Source organism: Columba livia, chromosome 5, assembly GCF_036013475.1.
Source record: "Columba livia isolate bColLiv1 breed racing homer chromosome 5, bColLiv1.pat.W.v2, whole genome shotgun sequence".
Classification (NCBI taxonomy): Eukaryota; Metazoa; Chordata; class Aves; order Columbiformes; family Columbidae; genus Columba; species Columba livia.
The window spans coordinates 7949213-7976465 of NC_088606.1; the positions used below are offsets into that span (position 1 = coordinate 7949213).

General features: G+C 40.5%; 1 protein-coding gene across 11 annotated transcripts in view; it reads left to right on the top strand.

Annotated features, from left to right (window-relative positions):
- The window catches only part of SYNE2 (spectrin repeat containing nuclear envelope protein 2), a 197853-nt gene that overhangs the window by 56895 nt on the left and 113705 nt on the right, over positions 1-27253 (top strand). For all 11 annotated transcript variants that reach the window (XR_010473239.1, XM_065065861.1, XM_065065855.1 and 8 more), the window contains 19 exons: positions 823-1421; positions 2294-2473; positions 3482-3632; positions 6123-6281; positions 6980-7141; positions 9282-9383; positions 10674-10874; positions 12106-12271; positions 13016-13128; positions 13890-14092; positions 14428-14547; positions 14645-14930; positions 15617-15786; positions 17798-18110; positions 18868-19032; positions 21416-21772; positions 22261-22395; positions 23193-23354; positions 24713-24859. Coding sequence is in view for 10 of the 11 variants with exons in the window: in XM_065065861.1 (XP_064921933.1) it covers positions 823-1421; positions 2294-2473; positions 3482-3632; positions 6123-6281; positions 6980-7141; positions 9282-9383; positions 10674-10874; positions 12106-12271; positions 13016-13128; positions 13890-14092; positions 14428-14547; positions 14645-14930; positions 15617-15786; positions 17798-18110; positions 18868-19032; positions 21416-21772; positions 22261-22395; positions 23193-23354; positions 24713-24859 (3891 nt within the window). In the remaining variant the exon portion in view is untranslated. The remainder of the gene's footprint in view (positions 1-822; positions 1422-2293; positions 2474-3481; positions 3633-6122; positions 6282-6979; positions 7142-9281; positions 9384-10673; positions 10875-12105; positions 12272-13015; positions 13129-13889; positions 14093-14427; positions 14548-14644; positions 14931-15616; positions 15787-17797; positions 18111-18867; positions 19033-21415; positions 21773-22260; positions 22396-23192; positions 23355-24712; positions 24860-27253) is intronic.

Below are 27253 nucleotides of genomic sequence, written 5' to 3' on the forward strand. Positions count from 1 at the left end.
ACAACCCAAGATGGTTTTGGGAGCTCTGCATGTATGCAATAACTTGTTCACCTGCTATCAGTGTCTTATGCCTGGGCTCTGGTCTGGCTGTTGGGCAGGGTGAATATTTTTTGTTCTTGATGTGTGTTCTGAGCTGAACACACTGACTGCTACACAGAACCCAAAGTTTCATTTCTCTGCCCTTGGCTTTCCAGTTAAGTAGGGTTTAGGTCTCGCAAGCTGTAGGGCATGCAGCATGGGCACTCTCTGCCTAAGATGACTCTTTTTGGCCAGAAAGGCCCTGCATTTTTTTCTCAGCTCTCTGCACATGTGGAGTTTCACAACACTGACACGCTGCTGTATGTCTGAGGGCTGTAAGCAGACAGCATGCAGACCTCACCAAGAGATTTTGAATAGTGTGTAAGTCTCCTCCAGAAGTATAGCATGAAGAATTTAAAAGATGGCAGAGTAACAAACATCTATAATATGTGCCCACCTGTGCTCTGAGTGATCTCCCACTGCCAGAGCCTGCTGGTTTCAGTCCCCAGACTCTCATCATCTTTCTATCCTTCTTACCTGATTGCTGGAAAGAGGCTTGAGCTTTCTATAATGCTGACCAAATTCCCTGTTTGTGGAATACTATTTTATTTGATTGTTCTTTTTTTTTCCTTCCTTCTACCAAAGTCCCAAGTAGAAAAAAAGAAGCTTGTTTTCTTAACCACCTGGTTTAACATACTTATTTTATTGCAGGTATAATTTTTTTTTCATCATAGGTTCAACTTGAATGCAGGATACACATTTTCTTTCACTTGCTAACACTGTTGGTTGTTCTCTCAATTTCAGGAGCTACAAAGATCCATATTAAATCAGATTGAAGTGTGCAAACAATTGGAACACCTAGATAGTTCAGCAAGAGATGAATTTAATCCAATAGATCTGCAAGCTGCAAGTAAAATTATGATTTACTATCAAAACCAGCTTGAAGAAATGAGCCATAAAATGCAGATCCGTGAGACAGTGCTTAAAGATCTGGAAGCTTTTATGGCCTCACTGAGGAAGCTTCAGTCTTCCATCAAATGTCTCACAGATTCCTCAGGTCACCCTGAAATACAGGGAAAAACATTGAGAGATGCTGCACAAGAAATTTCTCATATGGCAGAAGAGGCTAAATGTTTGGATGAACGCTTGAAAACAGTTGATATCTGTTTGGAAGATGCTGAATGTGGGAGAAAGACTTCCTGTGAAAACCTTGTTCTGACTTTATCTGAAGAACTAAATGCAACTTATGATCCCTCAAGTGAACAGACACTTCCAGAGGAAGAAGACTTGTACAAGACTTTTTCCACAAAAAACAGTGAACTCCTTAGAAACATTCAGGATCTACGTGACAGAATTAACAAAGTAGGCTTGAAGGATCCAACAATTCCAGCTATTCAACAAAGGTGAATTCTCTTTTAAAGCTCTTTTAAATTCATTATTTCGGTGAACTCAGAGGGCCCTTGGCAGCAGAGCCCTGAAACCTGAATGTATCTTGAAGCATCTGTGTGGCACTGAAAGAAGTTGTGAACTTATGTTCTTTTTTTGTTCCACCACAGCCTAAATAAGGAAGCCTTCTCCATTTTTTCTTTTAAACTCCTATGTATATGTTTGTTTGAAACAGCACCGATGAAGAGAAAATAAGAGATTGATTGTTTATGATCTTGGTTTTCAGTAAGAAAACTGTCGAACAGGGAGACAGGTCTCCTTGCTGAGCACTGATCCAAGTGATCTGAAACTCTGCAGTGTGGAAGCCTTGTGTTATTTTACCAGACACTGAGAAAGCCACTAACGTGATTTGTATGTCTCTGATACTGTTTCAAAGGAGCTCTCTGCAGCTTTGCAAGGGATGAATAAACAATTCAATACTGTTTATGCAGAGGGGAAAAAGGGAGGGGAGAGTAGCTTATAAAATGTGACCACTTTTTAGGTTGTGAAATCTCATGTTATGGTATAGCTTGCTTTCTTAGACCATATTTTAAGGTAGCCAGAATGCACTTATCTTTAATACAAAATAATTCACTGCGTTCATACAGACCCTTCTGGCCTTCAGGATTTTGAATTACTTTCTCAAAGGGCTTTGGTCAGCATAACTCTTCTTAAGGACTATGTCAAATTACATGAGCTGAAGATCAAATTAGACTTTTGATGATGTCATTTTATATAGTCAGTATGTGCAGCTCAGGATGGATTTCTAGGGAACTCAATAAGTACACTGGGAAAAATAATCAAAGACTTACTTTAATATAAGGTTGTATTTATTTTTTTTCTAATAAAGGGTAAAATCATTAATGGAATTGGACAAGGAACTGGACTGTGCTGCTGTTGAAATGAAACCTATGAGAGAAATTACTAATAGGCTCCTACATATCAAAGAGGAAAAAGCAGAGGAAGCAAGTGAACAGTGCAGAGTTACAGAGAGGTTATGGGAGGATACAAAACTCTTGGTTGCTGAATGGTAAGGAGAAAAACTACATTTTAAAGTAGCATTGTACAAGTAAGAAGCTTGCTTGTAAAACGAAACAGCAAAAATCCTTAGACCATACTTTAAAGTAAATGAAATACTGATACAGTAGCAAATGTTACTGTTATGATGTTGTAAACTGTCCTAAAGCCAAGAATTGCACATAGAAATTTGCAGCCAAAGCTCATGAATTTTATATATTTTTAGGACATCACAGCCCCATAATTTAGCAGGTATGCAGTGATGTGTTGGACTTAACTGGTATAAAAAAAAAATTGGTATCCAAAAGAAAAGCCTGTCTGCTGGTGGGAATGATATATATTTACTGTGAATTTCATGCCAGCACATTCAAAAAAGAAAAGTCAAACAAATGGCAGAGGACAGCTGTTAAAACTGGGAGTCTTTTGTGCAGGAAAAGACCAAAGGAACTTGGTTTGATAAGCCTGAGAGGGTGATGGGAAAGGTGAGGATTGATGACCCAGCGCATCCGTCCTTCTCTCATGGTTTTTAAAGGTGCCTTTATGGTTTGCATGGACTGGCGCAGTGCTCGTTAATCCTCCTGGCCTGCACAGGGGTTGGAGGGAGAAATCTGTTTTCATATCTTACTGCAGGCTGGGCTGAGACTGTATTTCCCACTGTCCACTACCCCAGCTCTTGTGATACCTGCTGCACATTGTATTTCAGTTTACTGGTGTCTGAGCTCACCTTTCAGGTGGAGAGTATCATATAAACCTGAACTGCTCAGGTCACATCATAATTAAATGTGAATCAGAGACATATGATGTTGAAGGGTATTTCTGATTCCGAAAACTGGCCAAATATCACAGCAGGTATCACACAGTAGTGCAGAGTTTGTGACTGGTACAATTTACCCCCATTTTCTCTCTGCCAAACACAGCAGTCAAACTCCTCACATTTCTGAATGTAGTAGAAGGAAGCAGACAAGAGGTCGAGGCTGCTGTTTTATGCTCAGGCCATAAATAATACATCTCTTTTTAATAGCCAGGAGCAGTGTGCGAGAGCTCTGGAGCTCTTGAAGCAATATCAAAGCTGCAAAACGAGTCTGACCGGCATCATCCAGAAACAGGAGATTGTGCTTTCGCAGCAAACTTCTTATATTGGGAAGGAGAATTTGAACAGACTAATAACAAAGGTGAGTAACAAGAACTTACTGAAAAGGTAAGAAAAGCCTTTCCTGGGAGTGTTTGGGTGTAGGGTTGCCCTTGCACACCCAGCCTTCAGGGCAGACATTAAGACCTTGCTTTCAGTTTGGCTTCCAAAAATGTATTTAAGGACCATATATTGTTTTTGTTTTGAGATGATGTCTAATTTTACTTAGTGAATTAAGGTCTTCTTAAAGGATTAAAAAACCAAACCAAACAAGCTAGAAAAACTATGATCTAGTATGAAAGATGAAATCCTATCCTACCAAAACACATGTTGACATCAGCTATATTCACCCATACCCTTTAGAATATTTCTGTGTTTTCTACCAAGTTAAAAACCTTACAGTGGGCAGTTTGTATATGTACCAGAATTGCAAATTCATTTGTTACTATTAAGATACTTAACAACGTTGTACCACTTAAAGCAAAAATAATGTTATAGATAATGCAGCTCCTTGGGGCTGCTTGTTTCTCTGCTATTGCTGTAGCTTATAACCAAGAATCTAGATCTGTATCCTCTCCTTGCTTGTGTTGATGAGTCTCAGGCAAGGCTGTGGAGTTTGCACTGTTGAGGCTGTGTCAGAATGGCACAGAGACTGGACCACAGCAGATCTGTCCTGTTTCCAAAGCTGGAACTTGTGTACCTCGCTGTACGTCATTGCCACTGTGCTCAGAGACAGCTTGGGGATTGCCAGCATGGTGCTGCCTTGGGATGTGGACTTCTGGAGGCCAAAATGGTTTTAATTGGTCTGATGATACAGTATTTCCTTGAGATGGTTACCTTTGCAGCATGAACCTTTGCCTCACACTGACTTTAGTGACCAAACTGCATTGCAGTTAGAAGCCATAACAACATAGTTCAGTATTTCTACTCTAGCTTCTCCTGTGTTACAAACCTACTTAGAAGACAGACCGTCTTTATAGGAGCCCTGGCCTCTGTAACTGATGTTTGCTCCATTCTGTCTTTGGTGGCAGTTAAACAGTAGAAGTAGCTTTTACTGATGAGAAAGAATGAGCGGGTGTTGATGGGCACTCCCTCATTTAGCTTAATGCTTACTACTTCTTCAGACAAAAATTTGACAGCCAGCTATGTTCTTGGTGGCTTAATGAGTGCAGCCACTGGACATAATTGTCACGGCCAGTGGATTAGGAAATAGCAGCATGTCCATTGTGACCATTGTACTGTCTCCATTTCACGTTTAGGCGTTCTGATGAGGCATCACCCATATCAGTCAGGAACATTTGCCCTCAGGCAGTGCCTGGGATGGTTAAATTAAAGAAGGAATGTAAATGGTTCAACAGGAGGGTGTCCCTGTGTGTCACCAGCTGAGGCAGGGTCTTTTCTGGGTGTCACCAGTGAGACCTCTGGCACCTTTGATCACCTGGGCTCCTGCTGTGGGGAGATCACCTGCTGTACCCTGGCCCCTGCTTGTATGGAGACCCCTCGCTCTGTTAACAACCCTTCCTCCTCACCTTGAGTTTTGCAACTTCAACCCTCAGCATTGCAGTCCACAATATCTGTGGCATAATACAAGGCATGTCCTTGAGTGCTGATGTTTTGTTATTTAGAATTTTAGAATCACAGAATCATTTTGGTTGGAAAAGATCTTTAAGATCATTGAGTCCAACTGTTAACCTAACACTGTCAAGTCCACCTCTAAACCATGTCTCTAAGAACCTCATCTATGCAATAAAGAAGATTCTCTGCCTTGTTCTGGTTTGTGTGTGCTGCTCTGCTGTCCCTCCCCTTATCTCAGCAGCTGGCAATATCCCTGTGAGAAAATGTGATGCTTGTCTCTGGGAAATAATAGCTTTTAATAACAAATCTCCTAACACTAGAGGTCAGTGTTTCTTTTCCAGCAAACTTCCATGTTGTTTGTAAACACTGACATTACAATTAAGCAGAAAGAGGCAGCCTAGTGTTTAAATAGAAAGTGGGAAAAAGGGACATTTCAGTTTCTGGCAATGGGATATTTGACAATGGCTATGTTTAAGTAGGATTTAAGCTTTTTTTAAAAAAAAGTAATTCAAATCCTGGAGATCAAAATGGCAGGTTATATTTTTTAGAATGGTAATAGCATCTCAGATGATTATTACGTTGTGCATTTTTTATTCCTGTAACTGAGGTTCTGTGTATAGATGTACAGTACCCTTGAATCTTACGATTACGACTTTTAAAGCAAACAGTGGGTTTGGCTCTCTTAGAAATACATTATCCATAGTTCCTGCTCAGCTGTTGTACAGCCAAACCTGAATAATATGGATTTCTAACACAGAAATATTCCTGTCAGCATGACAAGGATATAACAACACAGGGTACGATCCTAGTCTCATTGTATTAAATAAAACAGATTATTTTGTGTAATGCTGTTGTTTCTCTAAACTAAAAAGGACAACACATCGGTTTAAAATTGTTTTGTTGAATAAACAGCCATAAGTAAACACGATTGTAAATATCTGTTTGGTCTTTTTCACAGATCGAAGAGGCAAAAGAGGAATTTAATGATCACTCTGAAGATGTAGACAAAATAAATCAGATCTGCAAAAACCTGCAATTCCAGCTCAATAAAATGAGAAGCTTTGAGGAGCCCCCGTTTGAGAATGAGGCTAACATTATTGTGGACAGATGGCTGGATGTATGTAAAAAGTAAATTATCAGGGTGGTCTTATCTGTTATGCATTATAGTAATTGATTCTGACGCGTGTGTAATATTTGGAATAAATTAAGTGCAATATGGCAAAGATTCTTAAGAGATAAATCCAAGTGTTTACTAGAGCAAAGCTTGCAGAGTGTCTATTGGTGTAATGTTTCTGAGCTTTCAGGTGGGTTATATCATGGCTACTCCTTGGCAGTAAATAATTCTAGGAAATGCAGAAAGACAATACTTGTGCTTTCTGCACGGATCTGTAAGCTTCCATAACAAGCTATGTGGATTTAGACTTTGGAGACAATCTGGAGAATTACAACGCTGCTGCTTTTGGTGAGAAATGATTGCCACTGTCGATCTAAGCAGTGCATCAATACTGAGATTAGATGGTATTTACTGAGAGTAGATAAACATTAATGAGTAAGGCTCCTTCCTAAACCTGCCTTAAACTGGCAAGCTGCCGTTGTGATTGGTATGTTTGGCGACATGTGTGGCAGGGATTTAAATATCTTCTCTGTGACCAGTTCACTGTGAAGACACATGAGATTTTTTTTCCCCTGCCACACTTGTTGTTTTTGTGGGTGGTTTCATATTGCTCAGATTTTATTATGTTGTGTTTGCTTTTAGACTATATCTTAACATTTTTGAAATCTGTGTGTGTTTTCTGTATATAAATCTCATGGTAGATCAATGAGAAGACTGAAAACTACTGTGATAATTTGGGAAGAGCTCAGGCTTTGTGGGACAAACTTCTTAGTTTATCTGGCACAATCGATGCTTGGGCAAATGAAGAACTTAAGAACGCAGAAGGCCATTGTCTGACTGAAGAGGAGCTTACGCAGTTGAAGGTAAGTTGAATGGAAATTTTTTACCCATGACTTATACTGTAGTGATATGGACTTTGAACTATAAACATGCCCATCACATAAAAATATCAGCACTGCAGAGAAAGTTGTACATTTGCAATTGTATCTGCATGGCTAGTTTTGCTGAAGATATTCCTTAATGTATTGGGTATGTAGGTTTTGGAAACTAGTGAATAGATAGCATATATTTATACTAAGTTGTTTAAAATTAATTCAGTACTGCAAATGCTGCTTTAGACCACAAAAGGTCCCTCATTCCTTTGTGCCGTACAAACATATAGCAAAGAGAAGGCGTGGAAAGCCTGTAGTCTGGAGCACAGTGGTGGACATATTTCCTGTGCCTGGGGAAGAAAGGAAAGAGAGTGTGTATAGGCTAATGATTAGTTTTCTAGTTAGAAATTGCCTATCAATGAAGATGCAGGAGCCTCAGAAATGTCTGGGCAATGCACAGGTCAGGAAGAGGTTGCCAAGGTGGCTGATTTGCCTCTGTGATCCTTGTCCCGGTGTGCTCCCCGGTGTAACTTAACGCAGCCCTAATAGTGGCTGGATGCTGAGGAGCTCCGGGAGCTGCAAACTAAATAAAAATGATTTCCTGCTTGAGTGAGGTTGAGACGTAAATATAACCCATATCCTCTTGTTTGAAAATATGCAGGCAGGTTTTGTTTCTCAGTGTTTATACGCTACAAATGCCCTGTTTTTTATTATGCTTATTTGCAGCGTTACTGCTGTTGTTAGCCCTGCTCATTTTTTTAAATTTCCAGAGCAATAAAAAACCAAGGTGTTCTGTGTTTATAGATCTTCCCAGTAAAACAGCAGTACATGTGCTGTGCAGAGGCGGGTATTTTGTCACATTATTATTGCCTTAACCATTGTGTTATTAGAATTTACCTGGGGTAATTCAGGTCCCTGAGGGCTCCAGTAAAAATGCACCAGCTGGCAACTGCATCTTAAGAGCCATTTTGTTACCTGGAAACTGCTCAAGGCCGGCATGATGTGACCGAGCCCCCCACCAATGTGTCTCTGCTGGTGCTCGGGAAGGGCCGTGCTGGGGGTGGCTGTGCTAAGGTGACTCCGCTGCTCCTGTGCCACAGGATAATTCTTAAAAGAAAGGGGAGGAGAGGGCAAGGGGGGGAGAAATCAGATTTCCCATGAGCAACTATAAAAGTAGAATAGAAAGGAGAGAAAACTGAAATCAGTGCATTGGTATTTTTGTAATATGATTTAAAGCACAGAGGGTGCCAGGCTCATTTATCAGTTTATTGTCATTTCTTTTGTTGTTGATCCTGAATCATCTCTACATTAATGTTAATTACGAAAAAACCCCAACTGTTGCAATGTGTGTCACGTTACACAGGGTTGAAATCCAGGGTCCTTTGTGACCGGCCAGCAGAGCACCGGTGTATGTGCTTTCAAGAAGCCTGTCACAAAAGAACAAAGTAATGAGTTATTTGAGTGCATATTTAAAGATAATTTCAGTATAAATACAGTGAGAAAGTTCTGCTTTCCCCTGTAGCCAGTATGCAAATGGAACTTTTTTAAGGGCTGTGGTACATGAATGGGTTTTGAATACTTTGTCTTGGGGAAGTTTGGAATATTGATTTGGGAATATGAGACAATGTGACCATTTTAGATATATCCTGTTTCATAAGTTGAAGCTGGTATTTTACTTTCACATTACTGACTTGATCCAAATTCCATTCAAATGAGTAGAGGTCTTTTCATATACAAAAGATTTACATTAAAAAAGTGCTTATAGCATGTGTTGTATTTTATCACATGCCTATCAAAATCTATCACTGGGATGCCAATTCTTGACTTTAAGTCTATAACATCTGAGAATACCCTTTCAAATAGAAGCAGCAAGAAAAAAAATACAAAATTAAGATTATTTTCCTGCAAATTTACTTGGCTTAATATAGAAGTAAAATCATTAACGTTGTTAAATTTATGCTACATTTGCATTAACAACTGCTCTGCCTGAGAAACATAGAGGGTTTCTGACTCTAATAAAAAAAGTTCATAAATTGCTAAAATGAAAATTACTAATACAATTTTCTAACAGTAACATGGAGATTTAATGTGGGGAGAAACACAGTTATGGATGTGTTTTTTCCACCTTTAGGCCTGCCTACGAGTGCAAGAGCAGAAACTCCAGAAATTTGACAACACGGTGGCTGAGATAGAAGAACTTCTGAACAGTAATGAACCTCCACTGGAGCTACAGGTACGAAGAAGCTTCTCGAGTTAATACACCAGTACTCATTAGTACAGCCCTGAGTCTAGTACTGTCTTTGCCACAGTCATTTCTTGGTTTAACTGAAATCTGCTCAAAGAGAATTGAAGTCATTTTGTTGGCTATTGGCAGTGACATTTCATTTATTGTTTTTCTCAAGCTATTAGAACCAAACCTGTCATTTTAAACACAAAGGCCTCTCTTATTCTTGTGCCTTTTAGGGGCTTAGACCTGACCCAACTGTTTTCCAGGCCTGCTGGAAGAGGCCTATATAAGTGATATCTGTCTTTTAGCTACTGACCAAATACCAGGCACAGTGGATTTGTCATCCCTTTGGGGATCCCAGCAACTCAGCATCCTGAGCTTTACCTGAATATGGCTTAGTGTAGCCTGGTAGTGTGTAGCTATGTGCATAGAGTGGTGGTTACTGTGTTGTTTTCCTTTGGAATATCACAAAGAAATCAACTTCACACAGCAAAGAATAAACCCTTCTCCACTATTTGAGGCCACATTATACCTTAATCCTCTACCAGTTCCCTCAGTGTCCCTTTCCGGTGTCTGTCAGATGCACCTTGAGCTTGACCTGGTTTGGCTATTTGTGTGTTTATCCTCAGGCAGTGAACTCAGAGGAGTTTCACTGGGTGAGGTGACCTAAGGAGCTTAGGAAAGGACTTGGTGACCTTGCACTGTGCACACTACACTCCTCCAGAGCACCAGACTCCCTGAGCCCCCTGGGGTTGTGTTTCACCATGTGTCCATGATCCCATTGAGTTGCTGTCTCAGCAAATCTGCAGAAGCCTTAAGGATAAGGTTAAGGACCTGTTGCTCCTTAGTGAGTAGTGCCAAGCCAGAGCTCCCCACCACTCTGCTGTCCTTGCCTGTTTTTTGGATGGGTGTAGAGAATGTGTCCCAGTGGGATCACTTCAGGCAGGTGTGTACAAACAGAGCTGGCAATCTCTTTTTTCTGGTAGCTAGAGCACTGGTATGGCCTTTAGATAGTAGACACTGGAGTAGACTGACAAATAAATTTGTTAGTAAAGCAGCACCAGCAAGTTAATTTGTAATAAAGATGGACCAAGATCATTCCTCCTTGGAAAAGCAGGGCTTAAATACTACTTTTCTTAATTTGTGGAGTGGGAGGGAAACAAACTGGAACAAACTGTGATTGAAATGTCTAGACTTCAGATCATTTCATTGCGTTTTATGTCTGTCATGGAGTTCTAATATTCTAGGAAATCAATCCAGCATAATTTCTTACGTATGTTTATTTCCAATTTTAAGGTCATCAGATCAGCTGTTGTGCAAAAAATGGAGCTAATAAAAGAGCTCTTGTCAACAAAGCGGGGGACCAGTGAACTCAGTGTGAATACAGCAGAACTAAAAGGAGACCTTGATCTGGCCAAGACACAGATTGGAATGACTGAATCACTTTTAAAAGCTTTGTCTCCTTCTGACACCTTAGAGATCTTTACTAAATTAGAGGTAACATGCCAAAAATTACACATATTTTATAATTTTGTTCATTATTTTTCTCCTGGGCAAGTTTCATAAGTGTTTCATCTGTGTATGTTGTAAACTGCTAGAATAACTCAGGTGAAGAGCCTGGCTTGACTATCCCCTTAAGCTGCCAGAAAGAAAAGCCTGTTTTCACTGAATGTTACCAGATGTGGTTAGTTACCCCTTGGAAATGGTCAGTGGTAGGCGCAAGAAACAGTATACTGCCCAAGGTATGTTAGAATCACAGAACAGAATCATAGAGTCGTTATGGTTGGAAGAGACCCTTAAGATCATCAAGTCCAACCACAACCTAACTCTAGCACTAAACCATGTCCTTAGGAACCTCATCTAAGCATCTTTTAAACACCTCCAGGGATGGTGACTCAGCCACTGCCCTGGGCAGCCTGTTCCAATGCCTGAAAACCCTTTCCATGAATAAATTTTTCCTAATATCCGATCTGAATCTTCCCTGGCACAACTTGAGGCCATTCGAAGCAGTAATGGGGGTACTGGGTTGTATCTTTTCCAAGACTGAGCATTATACAGAGCTTGTCTTTGTGCCACCTGAGCCTGCCTGCAAGGGGAGCTCCCAGTAGGCAATTTCAGCCAACTTGCCATCTTGGCACCAGGGAGGAAGGTGAGAAAAGAGTCGTGCCCTGCTTGGAGGTTCAAGGCTGGGAAGATTTAAACCTCCTCTTGAGCACCCAAGTGGATTATGCACATTCTGGGTGTTAGACCACTAGTGTTTGGGACAGTGAAATCACAAGCATTGGTAGAAAGATACAGCTTTTAAGTAATTCTCCCAGCTCCCTTTAAGTTGTCTTTCAACCCACAGGGAGTTGACATACACAGCAAGGTATTAAAGGATGGAGTAGTGCCTATGGCAGCTAAGGCACTATAGCTTCTAGGTATTAGATGCTCTGGAACGCACTGTATTACTGTGCACTTCTCATACCTGTTCTGTGTGATGCCAAAGTATACATGAGTGTGAGTACAGATGATAATACTCATGGGTACAGATGTATACACACTGCTCAAGGAGAGTTTAGTGCTTATATTGATTGCCTTGTTAACGTCAATATAATTTAAGAAATTCTTTTGCCACATAGGCAGGACTAAACCCTTTTGCAAAACTCTACTTTGTACTAAAGCATCTCTGTACTTCTTGCACTTCCGACTTTTCTTTTTAACAGTTGTCCTTTTTTAAAAACTTTAGGAGATACACCAGAAAATTCTGCAACAAGAACACCACGTGACGTTACTCCAAGAAGAGACGGATTGTCCTGATGTGGATGAATTAAATAAGCAGCTTAAGTGTGTCACTGATTTATTTAATAAGAAGAAACATGTATTTCAAGATCACTTTATCGGTGTTTTGGACCGTAAGCAAACACATTTCACATTTATGTAGCTTTATAGGTTTGTATTGATCATCATAATCACTTAAAGGTTGTGTATTGAATTTATTTTTGGTTTGGTATCTGAAACTGCTTTGATATCTGAAACTGCTTTGATATGTCAAACTGCTTCAGGGTTCTGAACAAGATAAAGATTTGGATAAAAACAGCTTTTGAGTCCAACCAACCACTAAATCTGAGTCTGTTTTTTATATTTAAAAAAACAGATAAAAGAAATATAAAGCATAATTCAGGAACAAATGCCAGAACATTTCGATATAAAATGCAGAAATCAAATGTTGTTATTTTTTCCAGTAATTTTTAATTTAATCTTGGTTACAATAAGGAATTATTAGTTAATTCTTGTTATGGGCAGACACAGGATTGTGCAGGTGTCAAATTAGGCCCAAATAGTTTTTGAGTAATATTTTTTGTGTTGGAAATGAGAAAGGTTGTCAGTAGGCCAATCCAGGTCTTGTGTACTGAAGCTGCGATGTATAGCAGACTGTCCCTCCCAAGTGAACAGCTGTGGTTGTTGTCAGTTAATATTAGGTAAAGGAAACAATATGAACTGCAGCATTTTCTGTCACATGGTCTGTAGCGAAAAGCAACCTTTGACAGTAGCACTGATAAATTTAATTACAAATTGTTTTGACATATTAATGTTGAATAGGGTTTTCTTTTACAGAATACAATTAATGAAGAAAATTGGAATGTATCTTTTTTCAGGTCAGTGCAAGAATTTTAATGACTGGTTCAGCAGCACTCAGCTGTCTTTGAAGGACTGCTTTGACCCCTCAGAAACAAAACCGATACTGGAAGAAAGACTGCAGAGGCTAAAGGTAAAGTATTTAAATGTTCTCATTTCTATAGCTGATTGTTCTTCAAGTTTGTCTTTTTTACACAGGAGACTATTCTTGGGAATGTGTTCACCTACAAAGAGTTTGTAACTTGAGGCTGAAAAAACATTTCATGTAACTTAAAGCATTAAGATAATAAGTGGAATAAAAATAAAACTAAATGAAAAAGTGGAGTATCAGTGTTCAAGTTCAGACATAGTTGTGCAAGTGAGAGACAGGACAGCAGTTAGTGAAAGTACGTGGACTTTGATGAAGTATTTCAGTGTGCAAAGATGCAGAAATTCAAATATGTAGAGAGTAAAATGAAATTCTGATCTCCATTGGATTCAAACGTGACAAATTTACGTTCACTTTGCAGTAGCCAGATTTTCAGGCAGAATCAACAGAAAAGAGATGGAAAAACTGCAACATCTGCAAGAAGCAATGACAATTGAACAGCAGCTGTGATGTCAGTGCTAGATTTGAATGCCACTTTTCTCTTTCTTTTCTGTGTATTTGTGCTGTAGAGAAGAAAGTCCAAACCATCCGCTTAACTTTCTCCTTACTTTACAAACAGCAGCTTTCCCATTTACAAGTGAAATAGTCAGCAAACTGTGAATTGAAATGTATTCCTTTCCAGGAACTGGAATTGCTGTAGAAAATATTGGTGGAGATAACAGGAGTTGTAAAACTCTTGTAACATAAATATCTATCATACAACAGCAAATTTGACAAATGCACCTTGTGTTTGTGCTCTTATTCAGCACTTCCTAACATCTGAAGGCAAAGACAGAGATATCCAAGAGGTTAAAACGTTGTTGAATAAAGTGAAGAATTACTTGCCCAAAGCAAGCATTAACCACCTTACCAACCGTGTGAGAGATCAAGAGGCAGAACTGCAGAGATTGATCTCCAAATGTCAGAAACGGGAAAAGGAACTTGGTGCTTCTCTCCAGCAGCTCAGCAGGTAGGGAACTAATGTAGTTTCTGACATTTTAATCACAAGTGATAGAAAATGATTCATTACCAAACAGCTATAGTGAATGGCAAACAACCCTGCTTTTTATTAAAGATGGTATTTTAATAAAGGGTAGTGAGTGTTTTGTGTGCTTCATATTTTTTTTTACACTTTGTAGCAGACTCAGTGTAAAAAAGAGGTAGTAAAAATGACGCTTGTGCTTAAAACTTTGCTTGATCAGGAGCATGATATTTATGTTACTTTTTTTGGCGAAACACTGCTGTCATCAAGTCTTAGTCATGTAATGCCTCTCATTTTGACCTGTGTCTTTATACTCTCTTTAGTCTTGAAGAAAGCAGCACAGTCTTGGAAGAGTGGCTCACTGCTCAGGAAGTAAAACTAGAAGAGATCGAAAAAGATGAGACAAAACTTGAAAACTTCAATAAAACACTATTAATGCAGAGGTATCGTGTTCTTTGGTCTCTAAGAATTTTCTTCTAAAGAAGATTTCTCCATGTTGTTACAACAAATAGATGCTTATTAATTTTTTGTGCTTTTCAGAAAACCATTTGACTCCATGGCTCAGCTGGCAAATTCCTTGAGGGAGACTGGGCTGACAGATGAAACTATTTCAGAAGCCAGTGACCTTATTAGTAGATACCAGACACTGATAACACATGTAAGCGAAATGGCAGGGAATACTGAGAGACTTCCAGTGGAAGGACAAAATTTTGAAGAACTTGCCCAGGATGTTTCTTCCTGGATCAAAAAGCTGGAGGAGGCTGTTAATAACCTGAATTCGCAGGACAGCGAGTTGTCATCAGACGAAAGGATCAATCAGATAAAGGTATTATGTTAAATGTATTCCTTTTCCACTTCACAACTCATGCTAACATCAGGGGAATGCTTGATGAGTCAGTACGTCATAAAAGATACTGTCACTGCTGAGTGCCTGTGGTTTTGTGGCCTATTTGGTGTGGGCAGGGTGTTTGGTGTTGGTTTATTTGTTTGTTTTTTCATGGTTTATCAGGCTGCTCCATTGTCTGGGTGGTTCTCTCAGGCCTCAATGGTGTCTCCTTTCTGACTGCTTAGGAGGCCTCCTAACCGAGTAGCCACAAATGAGGATGCTGGGATTTACATGTTTCGTTCTGTGGAAGGAGTAGTATTGTGACAAATGTATCTTTTATGATTTGGAGAATTTTTTGATTTGTCAGCACAATATTGGTTTTGTTATGTAGAAAATAATTAATAAATCAGCTTAATTATCCCAGGCTTTCTAAAACTGGATGATCATGGTATAAATTTTGAGTTGGTCATATGCAGGGACAGGAGTTGGACTCTGTGGTTCCTTTCCAACCCACACATTCTATGATTATATCCATTCACGAATCAGTTATTTGATATATTGGAAGGAGAATTCTTTTGTCTTGAACAGCAGTGTACGAAGTATGAAAAAAAATAATTGGTAATACCTTTTATTTTTTAACCAAAAATAGCTGTATATGTACTGCTTCTGCTTCTTGTTTAATACAGGAAATCACAGCTCTCAGAGAAGCAGGAGGGGCCAAAATACAGAAGATGGTAGCTCTAGGAGAAACTTTACTGAGAGATGAGAAAAATAAGAAGCCGCTGGTTCAGCAGACTATTTCTGAGCTCCAGAACAAGTGGGAAAGCATCTGTCGGCTCGCGGCTGAACGTACAAGGTAATGTGGAATTTGCTAAGAGGCAGTACGGATCACTTACTGCTATATTGACTTTCTTATCTTCTTCTTGCACCAGTTCCACTGAAGTCGTGTTCCTTCGGGACAGAACAAGATACCTACAGAAATGCTTGTATTACTGCAGTATTTTGGAGAGGCAGGTCACAGTTGGCATTAAACGGTAAAGTAGGGGCTGTGACCAGGAGACGTAAGGGGGGTAGCAGGACAGTTAATGGGGTTTGTCCAGCTCACCTCAGACTCCCTTCTGATAGTGAAGTAGCTCAGCCACTCTTATTTAAATTAAAGAAAAAATAGTGCACCGAATGCTCCTTGTTTTAATAGACTGTGCAGTGAGGATGCACTGATTTAACACCGTGGTGTGAGGATGCAGAGATTGAACACTGTGGTGGCCCTTTGCTGCAATGTGACCTCAACTCTGAGTCCCAGACGTAGCCGCCCAGCAGAGGGGGGATCTACCCTTGTACAGATTCCTACTGCTTTGGAAGAGAGTTTGGGGTAAATCCAGCAAGATGTGATTTCTAAAGTAGAGTTTTTAAAGCCTGGTTTATTCTGGCTCTGTAAGAGGCTTTCTTGGCTGCGACAGCTGGTATTTTTAAGTCAGCAAAGGCACTTCAGTGTTGTTGGCACTGTGGCAACTGTGTCTGAGAGTCAAATTGATCCTTTAAACACGTCAGGTGATTCCAGGTGTGTTGTGTAAACACAAACTGAAGCTCTTATTTTGCTCACGGAAATACTTTCAAGATATTTGTCTTCCATAATGTCATTGAACTGACTTTCAGTAAAACCCCTGGGAACTTTGCTGTTGAGATCACTGGAAGCTAAAGCAGGTCTATTGTATAGGCCTATGTCTAGGCAATGATTTATTAAAAATAACTATTTTTGAGAATATGCAGTTGTCTTGTCTTATTACTATGAACTCAGTACAAGCAATGCAAGTGGCATTCAGAAAGAGAGAGCATTGGCTACATTGGATTCAACACAGCAGAATGCTGAGCACCCTCTTCACAGTGTGTTGAGGAGATGAGGTGCTCAGCACATCTGAAGAGATGCTCAGGACCTTGCAGGATCAGGCCAGTGAAAAATAGATGTGACACAGTAATGGCAGCAGCGTGAAGCTGGAATGGAGAACTTGAAGCAAGAGTACTTAACATATGTGAGGCTGTGCTGTATTTGTCATCTGCCAAAAAGTATGAATCTTGAGGGGCACAAAACAAAACACTTAAGCTTTGTTTTTGTCCTTCTTTATCTTGCTGTACTTTACAGAATTATCACCAGACTTTATTTATTTGGATTTGTTTGTGTGGGATCATGTTTTCAAATGTTGGCATTTAAGTTCCATCTGGAAAATATCTGAGCGCCATCACTAAATGTGAACGTACAAATGTTACTTTTGTCTCACTGATCATAGTTTTGTATTTCCTGTGGACAAATGCAACGTGTTCACCTGCTGCAGATCAGCATGTGTGCTTACAAATCCAGTGTCAAGGTCAGGAAAGCAGGCACTGGATTGTGCTAACATGGCCCTTATTGCATACGCTGGTTTTGCTGTCTGTATCTGAAACATTTCCCCATCTTCATTGCAAACAATGCAATGCGTATCTTCTGCAGAACATTCTCTTTCAGGAGGCTGTCATAAGAAGTTGTCAAGAAAAATAGTTGTAGTTTTTAAACAGAACTTCTGCTGTAATAAAAAGCAGAAGAATACAGAGCATGAGCATCACATCTCAGATGCTAGAAACTATGGGCTTATAGATTCAGGTTTAAGATTCACTTGTCCTGCATTCATGTCCCATTCAGCAATAATAAATTCAGTGTTTTACATTTCCCTCACCTTGAAAATTCCAGTCTAAAGCTGATCAGTAATTTAAAACCTGGAGAAAAGTATTCAGTATGCTCCAGTTCATTCTAATGGTTGACTTGTTCACAATTTGACATTTTCGAGGTAATGAATAAATAAGTTTTTGATACTATTAAATGGAATATTTTTTCTTAGCCCTGAAGAGCAACTTCAGTTCAACAGGGAGCAATATGAGCAAAGCAAAGAAGATCTGAGACTGGCTCTAACTGAACTGGAGAAACAGCAACAGGAGATGGGTTTTGCCCTTCAGCCTGGTTTGCAGGAGAAACAAGCTCAGCTGACAAACTACGCCAACCTCCTGCAGAAAGCAGAAGACTTAACTTCCAGATTTAATGAATTGGAAAGCCGGGAAGGTCACCTAAAGGGTTGCACTGGGGATCCCTGCTTCACAGAGGCGGAATGGTTGGAATTAAAGCACCAACATGATAATCTCCTCAGCCAGCTACAGGTTGGGACCTCACTCTGTTTCCTTGCAAAATTACTTGGATGGCTGTTGATTGCGGTTCTCACTGTGTGCCTGTAGTGTTATTTCCCTATGGGTAAAACTGGGAGTGGTGGAAGGACCTCTGTAGAAGGGCAGGGAATTCCTCTCTCTCTCACTTTCTCTCTTACTGTTGAAAAAAGAGCACCAGAAACTCATGTTTTTCACTACCTTGTGCTTTGCAGAGGGATAAATGTTTAAACAAATGAGACTAAGGTGTGTATGAAGAACATTTTTTACCTGTATAAACTGATTCAGATAGCTATAATAGGAAGTATTTGTTCCTATAATCTCCAAGCCACGGTAGTTTTGTGGGGGTTTTTTCTTTCCTTTTTTTCTTCTAGAAGCATGAACGGCTTTTCTTGTATTGTGTTTGTTATTGGTTCCAGCCAATTTAGTGCAAATTGCATTTGCACCATATGTGGCATTCTGCATCAAATCTTTCATCCATTTTGAATAGAAAACATCCCTTTTAGTATATTCTTATGGAATGCAAAATCTTTTGCTTCCTGCTACTAATGAAGATTTTGTTCATGGTGGAGTCCCTGATGTTCTGGGAAGAGGGCAAGATATTTTTGTGCATCTGTGGTTAGCTGAATAGTTTATGGGAAACAAGCAATTTTTTGGTGCTGCTGAGGTCCTGGGAAAGTTGCAACAGTCTGTGGATGAGTTCTGTTTGTTTGAGCTAATGGTGGACTAATTCTAGAAACTCCTTGCTTTCTAGACCATAGTGCAGACACTGGAAAGTCACGTTCAAGAGCACCTGCAGTTTCAGGATATGGTAAGAGGCCTGAGCACTGAGCTGAAAACTATCTCTGAGAAGCTTGCTGATAGTGAAGGTCGAGCAATGGAACAACCATCTGCTGAGCAAAACCAGTTGAAATCACAGGTATGTTGCAGATTTTGCATCATGGAGAAAGTGGGTCCATGCCATGGGGGCTCATAGGGACCATCATATTTATATAAGAGAACTGCTAATGGTGTGAAGCTGAAAAACTAAGAAATATTTCTAAAATATGAAGTATATATGATGTTACTTTTATCAAGATAACTGTAGACCTAAAACCACTCTTGATGAACTGAGTGGACCTTTACTGCCAGCTGAACTGAAGGTAGAATTGTCCTAGCTCAATCATACAAACTTCTTCACAGAATCGCAGAATGTCAGGGATTGGAAAGGACCTCGAAAGATCATCTAGTCCTATACCCCTGCTGGAGCAGGAGCACCCAGATGAGGTTACACAGGAAGGTGTCCAGGTGGGTTTTGAATGTCTCCAGAGTAGGAGACGCCTCAACCCTCCTGGGCAGCCTGTTCCAGTGCTTGGTCGCCCTCACTGTGAAGAAGTTTCTTCTCAAATTTAAGTGGAACCTTTTGTGTTCCAGTTTGAACCCATTACCCCTTGTCCTATCATTGATTGCCACCGAGAAGAGCCTGGCTCCATCCTCTTGACTCTCATCCTTTATATATTTGTAAACATTAATGAGGTCACCCCTCAGTCTCCTCCAAGCTAAAGAGCCCCAGCTCCCTCAGCCTTTCCTCATAAGGGAGATGCTGCACTCCCTTCATCATCTTTGTTGCCCTGTGCTGGACTCTCTCCAGCAGTTCCCTGTCTTTCTTGAACTGAGGGGCCCAGAACTGGACACAATATTCCAGGTGTGGTCTCACCAGGGCAGAGTAGAGGGGCAGGAGAACCTCTCTGACCTACTAACCACCCCCCTTTTAATACACCCCAGGATGCCATTGGCCTTCCTGGCCACAAGGGCCCGGTGCTGGCTCATGGTCATCCTGTTGTCCACCAGGACCCCCAGGTCCATTTCCCTTACGCTGCTCTCTAATAGGTCATTCCCCAACTTATACTGGAACCTGGGTTTGGTCCTACGCAGATGCAATATTCTACACTTTCCCTTGTTATATTTCATTAAATTTTTCCCTGCCCAACTCTCCAGCCTGTCCAGGTCTCTGGATGGCAGCACAGCCTTCTGGCATGTCAGCCACTCCTCCCAGCTTCGTGTCATCAGCAAACTTGCTGATAGTACACTCTATTCCCTCATCCAAATCATTGATGAATATACTGAATAATACCGGCCCCAGTACTGACCCCTGAGGCACTGCACTAGATACAGGCCTCCAGCTGAACTCCACCCCATTGGCCACGACTCTCTGGCTTCTTCCCTTCAGCCCGTTCACAGTCCACCTCACTACCCAGTCAGTCCAGACCACACTCCCTCAGTTTAGCTGTAAAGACGCTGTGGGACTGTGTCAGATGCCTTGCTGAAGTCAGGGTAGACCATATCCACTGCCCTGCCATCATCCATCCATCTTGTTATGTCCTCATAAAAGTCAATGCGGTTGGTCAAGCACGACTTCCCCTTGGTGAAGCCATGTTGACTGCCCCTAATGACCCTCTTATCCCAGATATGCCTTGAGATGGCACCAAGGATAAGTCATTCCATCAGTTTCCCAGGGATGGAGGTGAGGCTGACTGGTCTATAGTTACCTGGGTCCTCCTTCTTGCCCTTTTTGAAGACTGGAGTGACATTTGCTTTCCTCCAGTCCTCAGGCACCTCTCCCATTTTCCAAGACTTCTCAAAGATGATGGAGAGTGGTCCAGCAATGACCTCAGCCAGCTCCCTCAGCACCTGCGGGTGCTTCAGTTTGTTTGTTCATCTATTTTTTTTTTTCCATGGGCATAAAGAGTAAAAAGATCATTAAGTTTGGTGTTGCTAAGTGTCTTTAAGTTAGCCAGAGTGGAAAGCTTAGGAAAATGTCAATGAGTCAAGTTCAGTTTTAAGAAGTATCCTTCATGCATAGCTAGGCATTCTTTTGCATTTTGGAAGAATGGGTAACAGTCTTGTAGCTGTGAGTGTAGAGAACTGCTAAAAGCTGAAACTATAGCTCAGCTATGGATCACTGCAATTCCCTTCCTCCAGAATTTGCTATACCTGTAACAAGTAAAAGGGAACAGGAGAGGGAAGCAATCACTTGTTCGGAACTTAGAAAGATCACCACACACTTCACAGCATACTATCTGGTTATTTTATTGTTGTCGTAATGCTCATATCTTCAGATGTTCTCTTTTCATAAAAATGGCTGACTAAAATCACTGGTTTAGTTTTTGACTTTCTGCAACAAATAGGTCTGTATGTACTTTTCAGCACAGTTTGTTGTTCACAACAAATATTTATTATTTTAGTGATTGAGTTTAGATCTTAGCATTAAGTATATTGAGAGAAGATACTTTTAAATAAAATGTTTTCTTTTGTGTTTAAAGGAACAACAAGGACCTCTTAGTCAATGCGAAGACATGTTAAAGAAGATTTTGGTTTTAGCAGAAACTGTCAAACAAAACACCTCTTCACCAGGACAGAAGTTTATTAAGGATGAGATTGAAACACTTGAAAGTGAACACAGGAGTCTGGAAGAAAGACTTGAAAATGTCAAGCAAAAGGATGAAAATATTTTCAGTGAAGCCCTTGAGTTGAAAGATGAGTTTGGTAATGAAATAAAAAAGGAAGATAAGGCAGATACAATGCTGAAGAGAGAGATAGAGATCACTTCTGATACTCCTGTTGTTGCAGAAGAGAGCCCTACAGCAGTGGAGTTAAAGGAGCCTTTGGAAATGCATGATGTGAGTGTATTTGTTGACAGTAATGACAGTGGAAGACTGGTTAAAGAGGCATCTGTCTCTCAAATGCCTTTTGTATATTGCATCCGTAATTTAATTGAAATTAAGACTTCTGTAAATATATATGTACAAATCAAACATGTAGAGAATTCCCTTAACTTGTTATGACAAGTCTGTAACAAGTCAATAATGTCTATTGAAAACTGCTGTTTTCCATTTAAACACAACCTGCGTATAACTTTTGCTCACATGTAGTTCGAGCAGGTATCCTTGGTCAGCGAGAAGGTGTATAGATGAGAAAATTGCAGGTACACCTCTGCCAAAGAACTTTGAGAGCTTCTCTTAAACCAATAAGACTTGTTTACAGCTGCAGCACCATATTTGTCCTGTTTGTTTTCATAGATAATAATTTTTGCCATTCAAATATTTCATGTTAAAATACAGTGTTTATGGTCACACAAGCAGGTTTTCTTTTATATAATTTCTCTTAGGTTCAAGATGTAAATGGAAATATGTCAGAGAAAGAGAAGCCAAATGATACACTTTTGGAGGAAAGCAGTGCATTGTCAGACAGCCCATTACAGGGTGTCAGTCAAAGCAAGGACAGATTGGAGCAGACTGTTCAGGTGCCTCACAAATACGTTCTGATACATGTCTATGTGTGTGTCTGTTCACTAGAAATGCATATATAATTGCTTAAAATTGGTAGTCTTATAGAGGTACAAGTTTCTTATCTGATGAAAGCAGTGATAAATTATGTTCTTCAAAACATCCCCTCAGCCTTGCACGTGTGAAGTGTGCAGGAAATCAGTGTGATCTCTACAAGCCCCCACGGCTTGGATTCACTTTTTCCATGATGCAAAAGCTGCGACATAGCTGTGATTTCAACAGGTTTTGTCACCTGCATGCACAAAGTAGGTAGTGAGAGGTTACTGACCTGGAACCACTGATCTTTAGGGGACTTCAGGACGTTCACACTGTAAATGACTTCACGTGCGCAAAGCTGAGGGAATGATTTGGAGAGCTCCCTCATTGATCTGACCATTGAGTAGCTGGGAGAGATGACCATAAAAAAATCAGTGGATACGATCTGTAATGGGATTTCTGGAGAAAGAGCCAGATCAATAGTTAAGAATGGCCAAATGTGTCTCAGCAGAAACTTCTGTGACAGTATTAAAAATCTTGTAAGCTCTTACTCCTCTTTGGTTTATCCTGAAACTGTTTCATAGTGGTTAAGGTCCCGATACAGCAAACTATGTGAGCAGGGATTTCCAAGAGACTCTGAATTTGAGTTACCTCAGCCTTTTCCTTCATTCATTGAGTTAAACTGAAGATAGAGCTTGTGGAGTGTGATATTCCTTAGTAAACTTAGATTTTTGATGATGACTTTACTGCTGTAAACATTATGTGTTTTTCAAATCAGGGTGAGGCTGATAAAGAGAGCCCAGGTACAGACAAACATGAGAGGGTCCAAGAGGATGTTCTGGACAATGCAGTTCAGGGTGGTGAAGCACAAGTGGAAAGGCATCAGGATGGTGTTGATATTGAAGGTGATGAAACAAGAACGGAAACCCATCTGGCAGAGGTAACTTGACATGAGATTACACAAGAGTGATTGAACTTGAGGGTATATATAGATAGTTTAGCTGCAGTGGGGAGGATACTACTAATAAATAAATACTAAAAACCTCAAGTTACACTGAGCTATTTTGGTCTGATGTGCTGTATGCTTAGTACATGTTAATTCTCTGAATCCTTTTCCAGACATTTAAAATTAGTAAGGAGGCAATTTTTTTTTCATTAGTGGTTTGCTGACCATACTGCATTCCAAGTCACCTGGACGTATTGTGAAGTCTTCTTACTGTTTTGCTTGAATACTGTTACTTTGCTTGAGTTTCTTTCATTTATATAGATTTCTTATTTATGTATTTACTTTTCATGTGTGAGGCTGCATTTGAAGTGCTGTGTCCTGTTTGGTGCACCCTGATACAAGGGGAATTTTAACAATCTAGAGCAGTGTTTAGGTGCTGGAGCCAAAACGAGTGGGAAGAGGCTCAGTTCTTGTTGGAGATGAGGAGGTTTACAGGGGTCTTGTTGCAGTCATACCCTCTCTGAAGGGGTGTTATAGAGAAGACTTTTCTCGGACTTTCAGTTTTAACAAACTGTGTGAGATGTTGAAAGCAGCATATTTGTGACAAGATGGAGCACAGTGTGCACTCATGAGCTTGCTGAGAATTGGGGTAAATTTGTGCATCCTGGATTGCGAGTGGGCTACTTTTGTTCCTTATCCTATCTGACTTGCAGCCACTAGCTCAGGGATCCGTGCAGCACGGATAGGTCCCCAATGCTGTTCTCTGCACCAATGGTCATGGTCTAGGGATTTGCCATTCTTTATCTTGTGTAGGTGGCTGTTTTATTTCATCTGTCCTCAGATGATAAACAAACTCAGGCAGAAGTTAGAGTCAGCAAATACCTGAGCATGTACATACAGCAAATCCCTGGGCTGCCCAGAGGAATATCCTGCTTGGTAATCAATTGCCTGGCTGTCCAACCACAGACTCTCTGTCTATGCTATAAGATTGGAGCCTCAGGAAGAAGCTAAACTTTTAAAAACATGCAACCAAAACTGCATCTAGGGGGTACACAGTTCACGGTCCTTGCTTAGAATAATGAAACATGAACAGCGTAGATCAGAGGAAGAACTCTTGTGATCCACAATTTTTCTAAAAATTTATAACAAAATTACAGGACTACTTCTTCTAAATGATTTCCTTGACCATAACCTTGCCCACAATAAATTATGAGATGTAATTGTGGTTTTCCTCATCTACCTATAATTATGGGCTTCATAACTTTGTCATCTCAAGCACTGTAATTACTACTCAGCAGGCTTGATTAGAGCTTTTTGATTACTTGTTTCTTTTATTTTTATTACACCAAAAGGAGAAACCTAGTGATGTGAAGAATCAGTCATATAGAGAAGATGTGGAGCAGGTTCAACAAAGCATGTGCCAGAAGAGTCAAGTCCCGAAATCCGCAGCATCTGAGAAAGATGGTTTGGAATCTAATCCCCCAGTTTCTGCACATGAGGTAACCCACATTCTGTCATTTCAAGCTAAAGTTGTCAGCCATTGAATTTTTGTTTCCACATGGGCTTCAGCTGAAGTTCTGTTATAAAAGAAGAGGCAATTACTGTCACATCAAAATCAAGACCACTGTGTATAGTTCTGCTTTGTATCCCTGGTAGTTTTCAACTGTATCCAAAGTGCTAGTGACATCGTATTTTTCAACGGATCTGCTCAAAAGAGCAATATTGGGTTTCAGAGCCAGCATAACTGGTATTTATTTTATGATATTTAGAGTTTCTCCTTAAATTGTTAATCAATACAACTTCTCTTCATGTTATTACAGTTAGCTGTGATAGTCTCTGCCATCGTAAGGTAGGCAGATCAGAAAACTGAAATCCAAGGGTGATCCACCATAAGAAAATAAATAAAATAGTAAAAGTAGAAGGAATTCAAGCTGAAAGAATAACAAGGCACGTTATTAAATGATATTCCTAAGTCTGTTCTTCTTTAAGAATTAGGGTGTTTTATCACAAGTGCTCTGTGACTGCTGATCCTTGGTCACCACATTCTTAAATTGAAGGAAGGGCCAGATCTAATCTTCACAGTTAAATCTGTAGGCAGGTCCACAGCTGGCCTGTCCATTGGCAGGTCTTACCTGGGACTTGCACATCTGCTCTAACTGGGAACCCCAACAAAACCTCTCAAAGGTCTTGGTAGTCTGCAGAGGTCCTTGCTGACTGGAAGCCAGCCAACGTTATTCCAGTTTACAAGGAAGGGGTGAGAGCAGATCCAGGAAACTACAGACCTGTTAGTCTAACCTCAGTTCCTGGAGAAATTATGGAGAAGATCATACTGGATACTATTGAAAAGCATTTAAAGAACAATATAATCATCACAGAATCATTTAGGTTGGAAAAAGACCTTTTAGATCATCAAGTCCAACTGTAAACCTAACAGTGCAAAGTTCACCACTAAACCATGTCCCTAAGTGCCACATCTACCTCAGGGTTGGCGACTCCACTGCTTCCCTGGGCAGCCTATTCCAATGCCTGACAACCCTTCTAGGGAAGAATTTTTTCCTAATATCCAGTCTAAACTTCCCCTGGCACAAGTTAAGGCCATTTCTTCTCATCCTACCACTTGCTACTTGGGAGAAGAGACCAACACCCTCCATGCTACAACCTCCTTTCAGGTGGTTGTGGACAGCAATAAGGTCTTTCCTCAGCCTCCTGTTCTCCAGACTAAACAACTCCATTTTCCTCGTAAGAGTTGTGCTCCAGACACTTCCCCAGCTTTATTGCTCTTCTTTGGATGTGCTCCTGCATTTCAATGTCTTTCCTGTAGTGAGTGGCCTAAAGCTGAAGACAATGTTCAAGGTGCGGCCTCTCCAGTGCTGAGTACAGGGACAATCGCTTCTCTAGTCCTGCTGGCCATACTATTCCTGATACAAGCCAGGATGCTGTTGGCCTTTTTGGCCACCTGGACACACTACTGGCTCATGATCAGCAGCTGTCGATCAGCAACCCAGATCCCTCTCTGCCAGGCACTTTCCAGCCACTCTTCCCCGAGCCTGCAGCGCTGCCTGGGGTTGTTGTGACCCAAGTGCAGGGTGCAACACTTGGCCTTGTTAAACCTTGTTAAACCTCATACAATTGGTCTCAGCCCAACTATCCAATCGGTCCAGATCCCTCTGTATAGCCTTCCTACCTCTGAGCAGATCAACACTCCCACCCAATTTGGTGTCTTCTGCAAACTTATTGAGGGTGCACTCCGACCCCTCATCCAGATTCTCGATCAAGATTTTAATCTTTAAGTGTTTGTGTTCAATTGATTTGTATCTTGTGAAGGGAAGGAGAAGTAGGTTCTGCTGATTTCCTGAGGAAGGTGTTGGATAAGAAAGGATTGAGACTGTGGGCTATACTGTGGGCCTCTTTGTGTCAGGACACTTACTTTTCTGTGCGTTTTGATGTGTTTGTATTTCAGTCTGGTAAAGTGGATTTCCTCCTCACTCTGTGATAGCTTAGCTGAGTTTTTCTGCTTATTTCGGTTCTATGGTACTCCAAAGTCTCTTAAGATTAAATCTTATGTCTGAACTGATGCAACCACTACAGATGTGTACAGAGAGAAGTGGAAAAGTTCTCTGATTGTTTCATGAGTGGTCCACTTCAGTCTTGACTGAAAATAACCAAAAGAGTTCAAATAAATAGAATTATTCTTTTCTAATAGTGTTTACAATGGGCTACGTTTCCCACATGTGGGAGCAGGTATATTTTGGATAGGTCATGACCCACAGAGAGGCAGATGACAGTTACACCTTGCAAGTAATATGGCTGAAGGGACGGCTGTCTGCTTCCTAGTCAATATTATCTGAAGTAGCAATCCAGTAAGTTTATCAAACAGTAATATTTTATTGTTG